Below are 17,452 nucleotides of genomic sequence, written 5' to 3'. Positions count from 1 at the left end.
TTAAGCTTTTGTCTGATTACCATATGGCACATATTGTAATTTACAAATTCTAGCAAGTGAGACTGCAAAGCATATCCACTAGAAAAGAATTGCGTGGATGACACCATTTCCGAGATATGCGCCGTCAAACTTGCAGTAAAAATGCAATTTTGTTCCAGTTACTTTCTTAACAAAAAAGTGTTCTATGCATTGAAGCACAAAAGTAACTGGAACACTAATACATTTCTCCGCAAAGTTCAGGAATTCTCGAAACTGGTGTCATCCTGAGAATTCGTTTCAAGCGGAACTGCCTTGCGAACTGCCTGACTAGAATTAGTAAATTACATAATATGCCATTAGGTAATTAGTTAAAACTTAATTCATGAATAATGTTAATTAGTTTATGCATTTCAATTTTTCGTGCAAGTAATGTACGCCTCTTCGAGTAGACCAGCTCATGGACTAGAATTGGGCTATCCACCACAGGCAATTTAAAAAATGTTTTAAACGTGTTTGTAAAAACACCGAGTATAGCAATCATTTGTATGTGCAAACCTCAATGCCTCATGTATCTAGTCACCTGATCAAGATTATTTAATCCACTCACTGGAATCCATTCACAACCATGCCGCATATTTCACCACCAGCGACTACAACAAGCATATCCTAGTGCGACAAACATTCCATTTATTATCATTATCACTATCCTATTTAGAACCTTGTAGAAAAGTATTGTTCCTCTGTTTGCTTCATAAAATAACAACCAACCAACCCCTATGTACTTTGCCTCCCATTAAACATGTCACACCTCATGCTCTCTGCACAATCATCTCAACCTCCATCATAGCCACACACACACACTTTGGCTCATCAGCACTGCCTAATGCCATAATGCTTTGGTGCGGTCTTCCTGAAAGCAGTCTTACTAAACAAAATGTCATAGCCTTATAATTAGACACCATTTTTTCCTAACAAATGTTCCATATTTAATAACTCGTATATCTTGTCCATATGGTTTCTACCAGCTTATATTGTTCTATAATGTGATTTTGGTTCTATATATAATTTGTGTAATACTGTGCGTTTTCTAATACTATGTAATACTATGTACTTACAGCATTCTCCTTATCATCTATGTTACTGTGTTAGCTATTGTATAATGCTGAATCGCTCAGATAGATAAGTACTCTTCCTCTTCCCCGACTCACACAATGTACCACTGGGAGCCTATGAGGTATAAATAAATAAATAATTTAAGCAGAAATCAGAATTATCAAGTCATTGTGGGATCGTTCCCCACCTGTGCCAAGTTGCTTTTTCATCCACTTTCATTTCCATTCATTTATCGTTTCTTTCTTTTCATTTTATGAAGCACAAGTATTTTCGACTATGTTGTCCTTGGTGTCAGTGTTTGTTGGCTTCTTATGATATGACCAATAAAAATCGGGCCCCTCGGTTAACCCGGCCCCCTTTTCTTCAAGTCATATAAAGGAACTGACAGCCCTCATAGCTGGGAATTTAAGCACACAATCCATTTTTCACGCATCGCACAAGTCTTTCATTTATTGTCACAACCGTACCACTAGCTCTGAAATGAAAGCAAAATTCAGTGAGATATATAGTACACCCACCACTCCTGCTTCCCCATTATAGCCGCCTAGAAGGCTTGACAGGCTTGTTGAATGCTATGTATGCCCCATTACTATGTCACTCCAGTACAATACGGTGCAAAACAGTAATACGTATGACTTACGTACCAGAAGGGCTCTTTGCTGTGCATCTCATGTTCAAGAGAAGCTCAATGATTTTGGATAACCACTTTAATAGGTTTGTGCTGCCTGATAGATTTCCTTCATTTATATTATAGCTTGTCACATTGTCTAGCCAACTTAAAAATACAACAAAAATTTTTACAAACTGCAAAGAAATGCTGAAAAACATGTCTTAAAGAAACTACATTGCAATCCAACCCAACGTACGAGACAGTTACTTGTGTAAAAGGGTATCCAGCACTTGTTGCACTAATCTAGTGTATATGATAATTATTCACGTGCATTAACAAAAATGGAACATCAGAGTGCTGCAGGGACATATTGCATGTGATCATGCATCAGGATACCATGTTTGTACTTCCTAATTCTAATCATAGGTACCACACTAGCACGTATTGGCCATAGAAACATGTTCTGTTTACTTTTGGTGTACACACTTCCATATAGGACTCCAGCTGTTACCATCTTTAGATGCTGTTTACCGAACATTTACACATCCAAATGGAGGCTTGTGTCCCTGTAAAATCTATTTCACAAGAAAGAATTATGAGGCCTCGATGTATTTACATTTATGAATTTATGAATTATGAGGCCTCAATCTGTTTTACAGTGTTCGTCGTTGATGCAAACGTCGTCTTCTGTCTCTGTAACGAGCTCATACTCTGGAAACAGTGGCGCCGAAGTCCTTTCGCAGCTATCGAAGCACTGCGAGTTGCAACACGCCTTGTGACCGTCTTTCCAATCCAATACTTGGTGGGACTTGGAACAATAGTGACGGCTATGGCACTTAGCGCACGTCTTGTCGCCTAAAGCACCGCATACGGCGCATATTTTGCAGAAACCTTCCGCCGAAGGGCTGTTCGGAGTGTCGGGGGATTCCACGGGAGGTTCGCTGCTGTAAAACGAATTCTCTTTGCCCAGCTGCGACCGCAAAACTATAAAGCTGCCTGCGTTATGCTTATTTGCACAGTTCGTAGTTACGCAAACGAACACAAAGAGCGTTCTGTGAAAAGCAGAATCGACGTCGTCGCGCGGAGCATACAATTGCAGCAGCAAAACGCATGGCTCACCGCAGTTACGGCACGTAAGACGTTTGCCATTAGGAATATCTTGCATGTGATCATGCATCAGGATATCATGTTTGTACTTCCTAATTCTAATCATAGGTACCACACTAGCACGTATTGGCCATAGAAACATGTTCTGTTTACTTTTGGTGTACACACTTCAATATAGGACTCCAGGTGTTACCATCTTCAGATGCTGTTTACCGAACATTTACACATCCAAATTGAGGCTTGTGTCCGTGTAAAATCTGTTTCACAAGAAAGAATTATGAGGCCTCAATGTATACCTCCACTCTTGGCAATTACACGTGATTATGCACTATCTCAAGAGCTCCCACATGCAGCAAGTTTTTTTTTTTTTTGACTGTAATGAAGCAATGTCATGAGCAAAACTGTCACAAAATTGGGCATTTACTATATGTCACTGCAAAAAATAAATAAAGCTGACAAAACATATGTAGATTTAGACTTGCAACTAAAACAGAAAGTTGGACAAGTTAGTATGAAATCATGATGGTGGTTACAACACAAAGTAAAATATGGAATTTTGTTAACGTCTAAGCTACATGGAAGGAAACATGAGTGTTGACTGCGTGGCTGAGCTAATGGTACCTACTTTGGGAAAGCTGGGCACGGAACCGGGCAGCCACGCTTAAACTTTCAGAACAGTGCCATGTACAGCAGTTGTGCTGTCCAGCATGAGTAGCATGCTAATGTAAGATTTTTGTTTTATTTCGTGATCCAATATTGTACAGAAACTGGCCATGGTCAGTTATATAAATCACCTGTTGTATTGTGTCTGCTCCTTGCTGAGGCACTCATCTCCACACTGGCACGGTATAACTGTGCTCACTTATATAAAGGACAGACATTCTGTGCATCATGCATTTGCATAAGCAACAATGTTAATTTCATTCCCAGGTGAAAATGTTTTTACTTCCAGCTGTATTATGGAACTGGAAATTTCATCCAGCTGGATACATTTCTAGCTGGGAAGGCAGCTGGAAAAAACCCAGCTGGGTGAAATTTCCGGTTCCATAATCCAGCTAGAATATCTCCCAACTGGAACGTCTTCCAGCTGGATCCAGCTGCGAGAAATGTTAGCTGTAATTCAGCTGGAAGAGGTTCCAGCTAGAATCTCCAGCAGGACTGTGGGTAGACCCACAATCCGGGCTGGCACACAGCACCGGTCGCCACAGCTGAAAAATTTTGCCTCAAGAAAGTGATCCCAGCGCTAATGCTGTGGTCCTTCCGCAGACAACTGATGCCCGCTGCTTTCGAAAGCTTGCTGGAAGCTAGAAGAAAAAGCAGCTCGTGCAAATAAAGTAATGCTGTGGTGCAAGGTGTAATATATGTATTTCAGTCAAAAATAGCACATAATACATGACTAGTATTGCTGTTAATTCATGCACAGCTTTGCATTCAGTTAATGCGCAGCTTCCTCTTGCAGTCTTGAATCTTTTCAGTGAGGGTACGCATGACGTTGTGGTGGGCTAGCGTGGTGTCCACATTGTTGACATTGCCCCAGTAGGCCAGGCACCCTGCAGGAAAGTATAACGAAAGAATTTTGAAAATTAAACTCAATCTAAACAAAGCACAATATTGTGATGAAAAAAAGACTGACCGTAAACAACCGCCACTTTCTCTGGTGTCAGCTGCTTGGATGGCTCCTGCCCACTGTTGGCCTTTGTGGGTGCCAACCGACCACTTACGCTTCTCTGCGCAAGCGTGTCACACCTCCACACAACTTGTGCAGCATCCCTAACCAAAATGCTCGGTTTTTTGTTTCTGAACAGCTTCGCTGCTTGCTCTTGGGTTACAAAAATGTTTTTTGAAAGATGGAACTGAAAGAAGAGAAATGCATGGAGAAAGGAAACCTCTCATTTTAAGCAGTAAAAGAGCCTGTGCATGTCAACTTAGGCTCAACTTTTGTTTCACTCACAGGATTAAAAGATGCATACGAAAACACTTTTGGAGTTGCACTTACCAGCCCACCATTACATGCGGAAAATTCCGCAGGCACCATCGGCTGAGCTGCTTGGTTTGCTGTAATGTTGAGGAGTACAATTCACGAAACATGAGTATATTGAAATGTGCATACTCATGTTATTACTGTAACGATCGTTCAAATACTGAATTCCTTACGGCAGGCGCAGCCTTTTCGACTGCTTTTCCAGTGCAGTCATTTTCTGGTGCCAATACAGCTGGTGGTGTAGGTGCAGCAGTTGTTCCCACTTGCATACTGTCCCCTGCACAATTTTTTTTTACTTGCAATACACTAACTTATAGCTTTAGAGAGCAATGACAGGACAACATACAAAACCGACATGCACAAAAGCTCAAGGTACACAATGTAAATATTTTTTTTCATAATCACAGGGTTTCTCGTGGCCCCTAGCACTTTTAGGTGCTGGCTCTGATGCAGCTTTTGGCAACTCTGCTGCAATGCTTCTTTGCCGAATCCTGCCTGCAAGAAATAGTCTGATTAACACATCTGAAAATTTCCACATGGCCTCGCTTTGGGAAGACCAGGCTATAATTTAGATTATTGACAAGAGAGATGAACCGCTCTTCAGACTTCTTACCATAAATGAATTAAAGCAAGTTTTCTGGCCTTAAAATCAAATTTTCTCATGACGTATGTGGGGGATGTCAGAATCATGTTCAAGATGCAAAAAAGAAGTAATTAACGATCATGGAAATGTGCAAGGGCAGGCAAAATGTTGTCAAAGGAGACAAAACTTTTGCATGATATACACGAAACTTGTTCAACGTGAACATTGCCACATAGAAGCGACCTGAAAACTCCACTTTTTACATATTTTTTTTATATGAATAACATCAGCCCATTAATTTTCACACAAATAACTCTTCAGGAGAAACAGCATAGCACTCATAACCACTAAGCTTATAGCTAGTCTTAAACATATGTTTGCTCCCTTTTGCACAAATTTGCTGTGAGCTTACCATTCCCACACCGACAGGGCTGGCTGATAAAATCTTCCACTGTCTGCTGAACTGGGGAAAAATGGAAAAGTAACTTGTGAGCGCAGTTGATGTATATTATGACCACTTCACAAAATATTTGGTAATTCAACTTACACGAAGTCATCTGTTGCTCGACTTTTTTCTCGAGAAAGTTGATGTGCCTTTTTAAAGAGGCTGAATGCTGACTTTCTAACTTGAACCAACTTTTCCAGAACTTGGCCTCGTTCTCAGAATTTTTAAGTTCTAATAGTGTGACCAGAGTCTCGTCATCACTAGAGTCAGAGAAGTCTTTATCCAAAGTCCTCTTTCTCTGCATAAACAAGTTGCAAATAAAATTAAAACGTGTGCAGAGCTAGTTGTTAAAAAGAGTCATGAACTGACGAGACTAGCTTTATACTTCCAGGTGCTTTTCCAGCCTTAAAGACAGCAGTTGCCCTAAATTAACACATATTAGTTAAATTGGGTTCATTGGTGCAAAAGCAACTTAGGCTTTGCTGCACCAAAGGATGTTAGTCAATGGCAGAACAGTAAAACTGGCATTATTTAAATTCTGTTCAGAAGGCCTATTTTGTCTAAAAGATTCACTACATGTGTAAGAGGCACAAGTGTATTGTCTCCCAAAATGAGTGGGATGTAGTAGCAAGTGCAATATTTATAGATATATGCAGGTGGCTTTCAAAATCAATTTCTTTATCCAGTTACTCCTGTACCGATTAACAACAGCAGTGATCTAGCTGTAGCCTAATCAAGTGTGCATTTCAGGGGCTTATTTTAGTACATGCAGAAGATAGCAAGTTGCATTATTTATGACAAACTAGACTAAGGGCAATGCGAACTAAAGCCAGTTCATTTATTTCAATAATTCTGCCATCAGTCAGCACTGAGGCAAATGAGACCTGATTCAACCCAAAGTAATTTTGCGCATTGCTTTTACCTTTGGAGCTGCAACAGTTTTGCCAGCAGCCGTGCCATTGCTTAATAGCACATGCCTCGTGTGCTGCTCGAGCACTGCTGTCAGCTGTTGCTTTTTAACCAACACCTGATTTTGTTGCTTCCTCTTCGACTCCTGCAGCAGACAACATTCATGTAGAACCCAGTTATGCTGTCTACCACAGGCATTAATTTACCCAAATTACACAGTAGCTTGAATGTATCTGAAAAAATACACAAGTTTTCCTGCTTTCCCCCCACCATTTTGATACTGCATATTGGAACATACGACTCATGAAATTTTAGGCATCTGCCAATGCTAAGCTTTCATGGACATATAGAAGGCACTTAATTTTTCAATTTAGCAGGTTGCACAGTCACCTTGGTTTCATTCTGCCATCTCACCAGCCTAACATATGCACGTGCCAGTTTCATTAATTGTGAAAAGTTTGAGCAATCCAGTTGCTCAGGCAGTAAACACCGAGAGTTGCAAATCAAGTTTGGTACAATGAAGCTTAGATGCGCAGTCATTAAAATGCATGCAGCCTCAGTTATGACAGTAGTTGACAAATAAGCAAAGGCTCTTTTCAAAGTTTACCTGCATGGCAGTCTTTCTGCTTATTCGAACATCGTCATCTCTGCTTGCATCCTCCAAATCGGATGCATGAATTAGAGGAACGGGTGTTCTTTTGGCCGACTGCAGCCCTTCTTTTGTTTCTGCAAAAAGTTCATCCAGCAATGCATCAGTATTCCTGTCGCAATATTACCCATGCAATATTAGATCAGTATGCTGTCGTAATAAGACGCATGCTTACATGATTTTAATACATTCAGATCTGATAATGCCATTACAGGTGGTGAGTTCACAGATATTGCAGTTAAACATGCGCTACAAGGGACTTAAAATAGCTTTGATAACGGAAATAAGCTTAGTAGGAAAGCTAAAATGTCTTCTTCATTGAGTGCTGATGAAATTAATATTACGTTTTTAAAGAGGATATATACTGAAACTTTTTCAGGTCCTATATTGTCGCATATATTCTCACAGTCTTTACAGAATGCCTCACTACCTGACGACTTGAAGGCAGGATAGGTGGTCTGAGTGCATAAATCCAGTGATGACTAGCTAGGTCATCTGGCACCCGGGGCCCATAGGTCTTCTGTAACCCCCCCCCCCGGGTGTAGCCAGCGGAAAAAGGGGTGTCTTCAGATGTATATGACAACCCCCCCATTGCTACACCACTGGCTACAAACCTATTTCACTCACCTCCATTCCACGTCCATTAATTATCCCTGTCTTGCTTATTTTATACCATCATGCTCTTTCTTTCTTTTTCACTTAACCAACATGGGTTTTATAAACATCACATCTAGTGAGACTCGGCTGTGAGCATTTAATGATGTTTTTTTTTTACCAATTGGTTCATTAATCTCTTGTAGACTGCATATTTAATGATTGTGCTAAAGCTTTCAATACTGTCTCATCACTATAGTTATTACTTTTTCAACTTCGTAAACTAAGCCTAGATGTTAATATAAATAAATGGATTGAGTGTTTACCTAAGCAACTAGGCACAGTAGATAGTTTTAGCAGAGCATTGCTTACGCTCCACTCTACACACATTTCACATGCACCAGTGGCTGCATAGAATGCATTGATTTCGCTTATCTAACAAGTGCATCTCCCAGAGTTGCCAGTGACATGCTCTCAGCTTGTCTGTAAAACGATAACGATAGCAACTAGACGCACCCTGGTGCTCCGCTAAATCGGCTTTCTAGGGGAACATGGGCAGCGTTCCACGTTCTGTTGCTGCTATGAGTGTTGCGCACGTGTGCATCGGTGTTCTCAGTAGCGTTCGGCTGAGCAGCTGTGTGCAAATTGTTGTGATACGTCGGTCTGAGTAGGGCGCACCATAAATTATCTGCTAGAACTGTCTAGTATGTAACAGCTAAGGACCAGATGACTACCTTTATTGTCCAGAGGTGCTCCTCAAGGATCTGTACTGGAAACCTCCTATGTTTCTGTCTATAGTAACGATCTTCCATGCTCTGTTAATTCTTGCATGAGGCTTTTCCAGATTGTTATGTACAGAGAAAATTTTAACACCACTGATGCACTTGCGTATCCTTGATAACATTTGCTGCTGGCACAATAACTGTACTTGGCTGATGAAGCTATAAACAATAAAAAATACAAAGCCATGTGAATTACACGCATCACTAAACCACGTGAACTCTATATCTATTCTCTAGGTGTGTGCGAACAGTGATTTTTGAAACCTAATCGAATACGAATGGAATAGTGCCAGAAGCGAATCAAATCGAATATCGAATAGTTTTCGAATAATGAACAGCCGTTATCACAATTAATATAAAACAATGTTCACCTCCTAATATTCTTAATGTTAGCAAGTTTCTGCCATTACATGGTACATTATAAAGCGTTGTTTATTAAAAGCACAAATGGAGCATTAGGCTCAGACAAGTAGTTTCTTAGCATGCAAAGGATTCTCGGAGAGTGCGAATAATTGCTGTATAGCTCTGTAAAGTATGGTGACCTAAGCGATGTAGCCTGCTCCACTATACAAGTTCTCATGTTTTTTGTCTATGCTATGCCCATGGGGATGACAATGTACTGTCGACCAAAAAAAGCTTACGGACCATGAAATCCAAAAAAGAACTGAATATATTCACAGCCTCACAACGCTCACAACCCAGCCTGGTATTCGCATTTCCAGCTTCTACTAGTATATACGAACAATATTCTGATAAACAGTTTTACTAACTACCGATACAAGCTACTCAGAAATTCAGTGTTTCCCAAGATCCCATGGTCTGCAAACTTTTTTGGTCGACGGTACCATACTTTTGCTCCAATTTTATTTTATAGTTAGGTGCAGTTGGCATTTTGAAATATCCGAAAAGTATTAGAAAAGTATTTACAATTACGAATGGTGACTATTCGATTTGAAGACTGAATCGAATAGGACACTATTTGATTCGTTATTCAAAAGTTTCAAATATTTGCACATGCCTACTATTGTCTTAATGGCAGCTCTCTGAACTTTGTTAGTATGTACAGTATCTTGGTGTGCATTTTACTGACAAACTTTCCTGGCAAACAGATATTGATCACAATATAAGTAATGCTAACTGAACACTTGCTTTTCCTCGGCGTAACTTTTACCTTGCTTGTATGCGATTAAAACTACTACTTTACAAGACAATAAAGAAACTGACAACAGGCCTGGTAGGTAATGGTTCATTATGAGTACAGTAGCACAAGACAAAATGAGGACATGGAAGGAAACAGGACAGGTGCTAACTCATAACTGTACCCATCTGTGTACAATATGCTGTAGCCTTACAACGCGCATGCACGCATGAAGAGTGGAGAGACACAAAAAGGAAAGAAAGGATGTGATCAAAGGCCCCCCCAAAGCTTCTACTCAAAACACATCAGCTCGTAAATGCAGATAATGTGCCGACTCTTATCTCTGTACATATGATGGCAACAAATGAATGCAAATTATAAAGGCAGGAAAAAATGCGCATTTCACAAACACGGAACAGCTATGTAAACACAAATATATCAAACGTATACAAAGCACACCAAACTGGCGGGGGGGGGGGATGCAAATTAAAAACTAAAATATGCTTAAAGGCCTGACGCAATGATGTAATTTTTTTAGCAACACATTACTACTAGTGGAGATGGTGGATATCTGTAAATGTGTGGTATAATCACTAATTAACATATTAGTTAACTTTATATTTACTTGTCGCATCTTTAATTACTATGTTGTTTAACTACTTGTTGATTTTGTGAAATTGAAGCCAGTCAGTGCTTGAGGAATATCCAGTTAGCAGGGATGCTGAGACTAAGTAGCACCAGATTGGTGTTCTACATTGCTTTTCACCAAATTGTGTGATCAAAGCTGGAAAAATATTAATTGTTACAGGGATGTAGATCTCCACAAGCAGGGTTATCATGAAACTATATATTGCTCGTCCCAGAATTCCTCCCGTCGATGTGCCTCAACCACTGACTGGGTTCGAGTCTGAAATTGCAACATGTGCCCCAAACTGATTAGTTTAGAGGGCAATTAGCACATATAAGTTGATTATAATTAGCTTAATCATTGGTCACTGCACATTTATTTATGTCTACCACCACTAAGTGCTGCGACAAAAAAGACTGCACTGTCTTAAAAAGCCTTGGTTCTTCCCATTTGAAGTGGAGGTATTTTGTCTTGAGAATGTCATGCTTGTGACAATGATGACGTGGGCCGATCTCGTGGTCTGCCATGAAAATCCTCTATGACATGCAAAGTGCATTTCTCACAAGAATTGAGTTTTAGATAATAATTTGGACAATGTAATTCTCTAAGCAAAAATACCACAAGATAACTTAGAGCAAACCTTGAGCAAATAAGTTAGAGTAAAAAATTAATAACATGCATAATTTCAACTAAAGCAGTAATGAGTAAGTGATTCTCTACAAACAACCAACACTTTTGCTCAACTCAGAAGCCAGTTTTCTTCAGTAAAATTTTTAGGATAGCTTATTATTAAATCAAATGCCATGAAACTTCTGGCTTGACACTTGTCTCGGTTAATTAAGTATGTTCATGAACAATTTTCAGTGACATATTAGGTAGGCAGTCTAGTATGATTACAACACATTAAGACTATTATTACTTAAGCAAACATATATAGTTTTGGTTAGCATTTACTATATGATCTCTATATGAGACAAGCAATGAGATAAAAAAAAGATATGTTAGTGCTGTGAGCTTTGGGCAAAATCAGATCAAGCGATTCATGTTTGTTAGCAGTACTGTTTACATATATAGGCTACAAATAGCAGATAACAAGTTTCCAGGATGACAGGGACTATACTAAACGGGGTATATTGCCGCTATTTTGCAGTAATACATTGAAATAGCTCTTTAAGATATCAGAGGCAACACCATGTTCATATATAACTGTTCAGCATATATATGCATAGAGCAGTGCTATGCACTGCTCTATGCAGTGCATATTATGGCGCCTAGGGCTAAATTTAGGTCGGAGCCCCAGTGATGATGATTATGATTTACCAGTGATGACGATTGTGATGATTACGACAATGATAGCGGCAATATGAAACATTTCTGCTTTGAGGAAACGTGTTGCTCTGCCTCTGTAAGGTTGTTATTTACAAAGATTAATGTCCAATGGGTGTGTCACTATCATTCAAATGTGAAGTTAGTCACATATCCATGAACTGCTTCTTACTAAAGCCATCACCCAGGAAAAAGAGAACTGCGTGTTGTAAAGCAACAAATGTTTTAGTTATAAACATAAACACTTTACATTCCCCTACACATGTGGCATACAATCTATGCGAATACATGAAAGTGCATGTACAACTCTACCTTTAACTCTAAAACGAAATGAGAAATTTATGGCATGAGTAATTCTGACCACCACTTCGTACAGGAGACAACACAAACACTAAACAACTTTTCAAAGAGGTCACCAATTCAAGAAGATGATAATAAACAGTGGGCTAGTGGCACTTGATAATATGACAAAGACATAAAGTTAGGACAATATGAGGAAGCATAAACAAATTTCACATTCAAAATGCACCTTGTGGATTTCGCGGCTAGCGAACTCTGATATATATTACTTCATCAAAAGAAATATTCAACTAGTACCGTTTGATGGACATCGTGGCCAGAGATTTCAGCCGAGGGTGGAGTGCAGGCTATTCTTAATTAAGAAAAGCTTTGAAAACTATTGTTCGGTCTCGATGTTTGAGACTGGAATGCTCAAATAAATCCCAAGTGCAATAGAGACATTATGGAAAATGCCTAAAATTTCTTTTAAAGTAAAAAAAAATTGGTGGTCTCAGCACAACAGTATACACTCCAAGCACGACTAAGCTTAAAGAGTTACCGCAGCATGGTAAATAAATAGCCAGTTGGTTTTTCTTTATGTATGCCTGCAGGGCTATGTATTTCCTTGCTAAGTTGATGGTATTGCTGTAGGACTGGTCTTGGCACTTCTTTGAAATGCTGTTCTCCTGAAGAAGGGAACATGTACACGCAATTTTTGCCAGATATTCACCAGCCTGTTATTCAATTGGTACAGACTGAATGAATATTTTATGGACGTCACTGAGTAGCCAGTACTACAGTGGAAAGCTGGTCAACGTGGGATACATCTGCCATGGTATATCGACAACAAGGGAGCAACGTTTGCCTTTTTTTACCGCCTCAATGATCTGTATCCTTACAGTATCCGCAATCATGTCAACAAACTCATTGCAGGTCCACTTGGAATGATAAGATGGATAACCTTTGCTCTTGGTGCCATGGCAAATATTGTGGCTATTCAGGGCTGAACTCAGTAATCACCTCTAGAATGCCCCAAAAATTTCCATTCTAGGGGAACTAACGCTACCCCTAAATGCCAAACCTCGGTCAGCCAGCAGTCTGACAATAGCCACAATGCGCGCTTCAGCACCTCCTTATATCACATCATTTGGGTGGTAAACAGGAGCAGTAAACCAGGCTGTCCGTGTGACAACTATCTTTCTGTGGTCAGAACCGCCTTGATGTGCTCTTGAATTTCCTCCATCCTTCTCGAACTGGAGCTAGAAATTATTTCAGCTAACACTAAAACCTTTTTAAGAATTACTGTGGCAGCATTGATGCTTCCTGGACAGTATGTTACAACTTCTAGTGTACAGTATAAGCAAAATTTCTGACAGGACCCTGGTGAGGAGCCCTTAAGATTGTTGACGGGCCCGTCAAGAAAACATCTTTCACGGGGCCCTCTGGCAGTCGGAGTTCCGCGGCTGCACCCCCCAATTAGCCCATAGGTTAATCTAGCTCCATCTATAGAAAAGTACCATAATGAAACGCAGTTGAATGCCTTCTAAAATACAAAAATGCCAATAATATACGTTTTTCAATTTGACATTGCCAAAGATTGTTTCATCCGAAAACAGTTCTTGCTGATTTGACATAGTAGGGAAGCACAAACACACACACACACCACAAAAGAAAAGGGACAAACAAGGGACAGGCGCTACTCTCAATTGTTTATTCCATAATGTTGCAACAAAATAGATATCTGTGGTACGTGCATGTGTAGCTGCATCATGAAATTGCATCTATTTCTTTTATAAAACGTGCCATGAGTAATGGTGTTCGCTAACACTCCAACGGTTAGATTAGCATACATATATAGATACCCCATAAAGTGACCGGAGAAACGGCACAGTGGTAGCTCAATTGGTAAAAGCATCACTCGCATAATGTGACGACGTGGGTTTGCTCTTGTTCCCTAGTGAAATGGTGCAACCCACTCTGAATCGAGCGGTAAAGAAACTGTAGCAATTAAAAAAAAAAAAAGTTAGGGTGAAATGAAATAAGTATTTTGCAAATGGGATTTAAAGTGTATACTGTTGCAAATATGAATAATCAATTATCTAGGTATTTTGTTAATTTTGTGAGCATAACAAGTACTTAGAAGAATTCTAGCATGCAATTCTTTTTGTCTCACACAGAAAGATGCAGAGGGCTTCACAAACGTTCCTGCTGCTGTAACCCAGTACGGTAGCTCCAAAGGAAAGAATTACAGGATGAGTCAAATTCAAGCCAGGATTTTGGAAGAGTTCTTCTAAAAATATTTTCCCTTGAATAATGAAACGGCAGCATGTCAAAAAGAAGTGTTACAGAGATTCCCTCTTGATCATTACATAAAGGACACAAAGGCGATTTGTATCTCACTTGCAGCCAGGTGTGTCTTCGTCCACTTTCATTTGCGTTATAGTTTATTTATAATTTCTTAATGGCCCTTAATTAATTCACTTCAATGAAACTACAAATACTTTCCCCTGTGGTTTCCTTGGTATAAATAATTAATTGCCTGTTGGAATTATGATTGTGACTAATAAAAATCGGGCACTCCATTCTTCTTGTTTATTAAACGAAACACGGAATTCATGTGATGGCGAAAGCGATGTGGTTTCTTGAGATGTGTAACACCATGACATAGTCTGCTTTCTTCCTCCTCTGTTCTTGGGTTGATGCAGCTGTGCATGCGTATATATACCACTGACATAATGGCCGCTGGATAAAAAAAAAAAAAGAAGAGAAAAGAAAGGCGTGGCCTGCCACGTCAGGCGGGGTGCAAAGGGAGCGAATGTCTCAGCCGTAGTCGCATTCTGGGCCGCTCCACTGAGCCGAACAGCGCTAGCTCTCGGGAACGGGTCGCGTCGGTTTCCACGGGCGACGGCGTTCAAAGCGCGTTCCTCACATATTTTCTATGCCGATCCCAGACATTGACGGTCCCCAACTGGTGGCGCCACGGTGGATGACAGCATTTTCGATGCACGCGGCAGGCGGCATCTTCTTCAGCGGCCGTGCCATTGATATATATCTTCTTCATTAACCCAGCGGCCGTGCCATTGATATATATTTTATGTCAACGTTATGGAATGAACCATTTTTTGTGTGTTTGCATGTAGTACATGTGCGTGCATGTGTGCACTTCCTTAAGGGGGCCTGAGCCACTTTTTATCAAAGTGGAGAAAGACATTTGAAGTGAAGATATGCTATTTCAGAACCACTTTGCCGCAAAAAGTACTTCAATGCGTTCAGCAGAAGCAGAGTTATCGGCAATCAGACACGGCCTCAGCTGTGCTCCCCTTCCTCCTCCAATGCCTTGCACTGCGAAGGCTACGGCGTAGACGTCACCGTGGTGCGCAGTTCAAATTTCCGATTTGGTGCCTATGCCGCGCTCGGCAGTACAGTGCGCTTGGTCGGTGGTGGCAGTGCGCTTAGCTTAGCCACTGGACTCGTGGCGGCACCTCGCGGCGGTCGCGATGTAGCCGAGCGCAGCGACCAATAGCAGCCGCGTATTGGAGTGTGCTTTATGACGAAATAAAGCACACAGAAAAGAGCGAGGAGCATGGGGTTTTTGAAACGAGAGCGTTTGAGAAAAAGGTGACTTCGCGCTCAGCTTGCGAGCTCCACGGACCGCGTACGACAGCAGAATTTGGCTGAGATGTTCACAACAGCGTATGCTATCCACGGACTACGTTATTTCACCAAGCCCAAGGGGAACGTGGTTCACGGCCTGTTTAATATGTCAAAAATGCACCAATTAACTAGGCCATCAGCAAATCCTTTTAAGCTCTTCATCAGTTCATTTGTATTAATTTAGAAAATTCATACTGTCAAGGAGCAATACTTATGAGCAAAACTTTCTACTGGAGTATTAGTGACACCTTAAAATACTTTCTAAATACAGCTAGAATAGAAGTAGAATAACAATATATTACATCTAATCTTTCTGCCACCTTTGTAAAGTGGACACACACAAGTATCTTAAACTTTTTCGAATACACTACATACCACTTTCTAAGTCTAACACACAATTTTCGTAGTACATTGCATAGGACATTGCACATAAAATACACGTTTCAGGAAAACTTTTGTATCCTATCATAACCAAAAGAAGTATGATTTTTTTTCCTGATGAATAATTAAAGCTATTTCATGAGAATTGTCTAAGTATGTATCCGAATGTGAGTGCATTCAAATGAATAAAATCATATTCTATTGTTCGTTCCTTCGACCCCAATAGTCATTCAGTTTGCTAATACTATGCATCCTTCGCGGCAGCTGTAGCATGGTTTAACTAGCTGTGGAGCTGGTTTACTTGTTGAAAGTGCACTCATCAAAAGAAAAGTGGTTTATGGGGAAATTCTTTAATAAGGCGATTCACTTTGCAGATGTGGCCCACTGATCGAACGCTGTTGAATATGTGTTATTGGAGCAATCTGAAAAGTTACCCAAGCTAGCTGTGGCGAAGGAAGAAAAGTTTGTTAGGCACACCAAGATTGTTCACAAGTTGACCTCTTTACAAATGTTTATTTCTTGCAGGAAGTAAAAATAAGCGTTACGTACCTCAGTGACCTTAATCAGGGTCAACTGGAGAAATGTGAATTCAGAATAATCTCTAAGCCCGACACGTTAAGCCCAGAAGTTATTGTAATCTTTTGAGTGATCATGTGTCTGTCTTTGTGGCATTCTGGTGCGTTTACCACAGGTGCATGGCTTCAGTAGCTATAAGTGTTGCTATGACTAGATCTTCTTCCCAGTATAAAAACACTTAAGATTATTCTAGAGGCAACCAAGACAGGACAGCAATATGATCATTATCTGAATTTTAAGTTATCTCCAATGCTTCAATAACAGGCTTGTATGTATGAACATCAATACCTGCCTATAAAGACACACTCTTTTAAACTTGCCGAACTGGTAAGTTCCAAAGGCGGCAATTGTAGGACATCGAAATCTTTGTGTTTCGATTTAACTTTGGCAAGTGCAGCTAGCTAGAATTTACAGCCATAGGAAAACTGCAGGTAATGGTAGTCATGTTTGTTAAGAGCTAACCTAAAGTAAGCTAAATTTTTCAATAGTAAACAATCAATTGAGTAAATATTTAAAAATTATAATCAAGATATATTTTGATGAGTAGAACTTGTTTGCTGGGCGAGTTGGCTGAGATCTAATGAATACATTGTTGCGCTAACAGGAAAATAAAGACTTAGGAGGGCAGGTAAGAAACGATAGGTTGAGCGCTGAACTTCAACTGACTTTATTCTTACAGCAGAGAAGGTAAAATCCACAAATGCGCGTGCGTACGTCA

The 17,452-nt window shown here is 40.1% G+C and overlaps 1 protein-coding gene across 1 annotated transcript; it reads right to left on the bottom strand.

The window, feature by feature from the left end:
* Positions 1 to 4,169: 4,169 nt before the first annotated feature.
* On the bottom strand, positions 4,170 to 14,538 carry LOC135906679 (uncharacterized). The gene is made up of 10 exons (XM_065438235.2): positions 14,524 to 14,538; positions 7,335 to 7,453; positions 6,741 to 6,872; positions 5,921 to 6,116; positions 5,786 to 5,836; positions 5,196 to 5,285; positions 4,964 to 5,067; positions 4,806 to 4,864; positions 4,443 to 4,662; positions 4,170 to 4,359 (listed from the first exon to the last, which is right to left on the bottom strand). The coding sequence occupies exons 2-9, from the start codon at positions 7,338 to 7,340 to the stop codon at positions 4,635 to 4,637; spliced, it is 666 nt and encodes a 221-aa protein (XP_065294307.1). The 5' UTR covers positions 7,341 to 7,453; positions 14,524 to 14,538; the 3' UTR covers positions 4,170 to 4,359; positions 4,443 to 4,634.
* Positions 14,539 to 17,452: the final 2,914 nt, after the last annotated feature.

The sequence above is a fragment of the Dermacentor albipictus genome, chromosome 1, assembly GCF_038994185.2.
Source record: "Dermacentor albipictus isolate Rhodes 1998 colony chromosome 1, USDA_Dalb.pri_finalv2, whole genome shotgun sequence".
Classification (NCBI taxonomy): Eukaryota; Metazoa; Arthropoda; class Arachnida; order Ixodida; family Ixodidae; genus Dermacentor; species Dermacentor albipictus.
The sequence above is the reverse complement of the archived record's forward strand: the minus strand, read 5'-3'. Positions and strand labels throughout refer to the sequence as shown.

Coding starts and splice junctions, on each gene's coding strand:
- LOC135906679 (XM_065438235.2), bottom strand. Junction 6,117..6,740: donor AAACTGTTGCAGCTCCAAAG/GTAAAAGCAATG, acceptor TTGTTTATGCAG/AGAAAGAGGACTTTGGATAA. Junction 5,068..5,195: donor TAGGGGCCACGAGAAACCCT/GTGATTATGAAA, acceptor AAAATTGTGCAG/GGGACAGTATGCAAGTGGGA.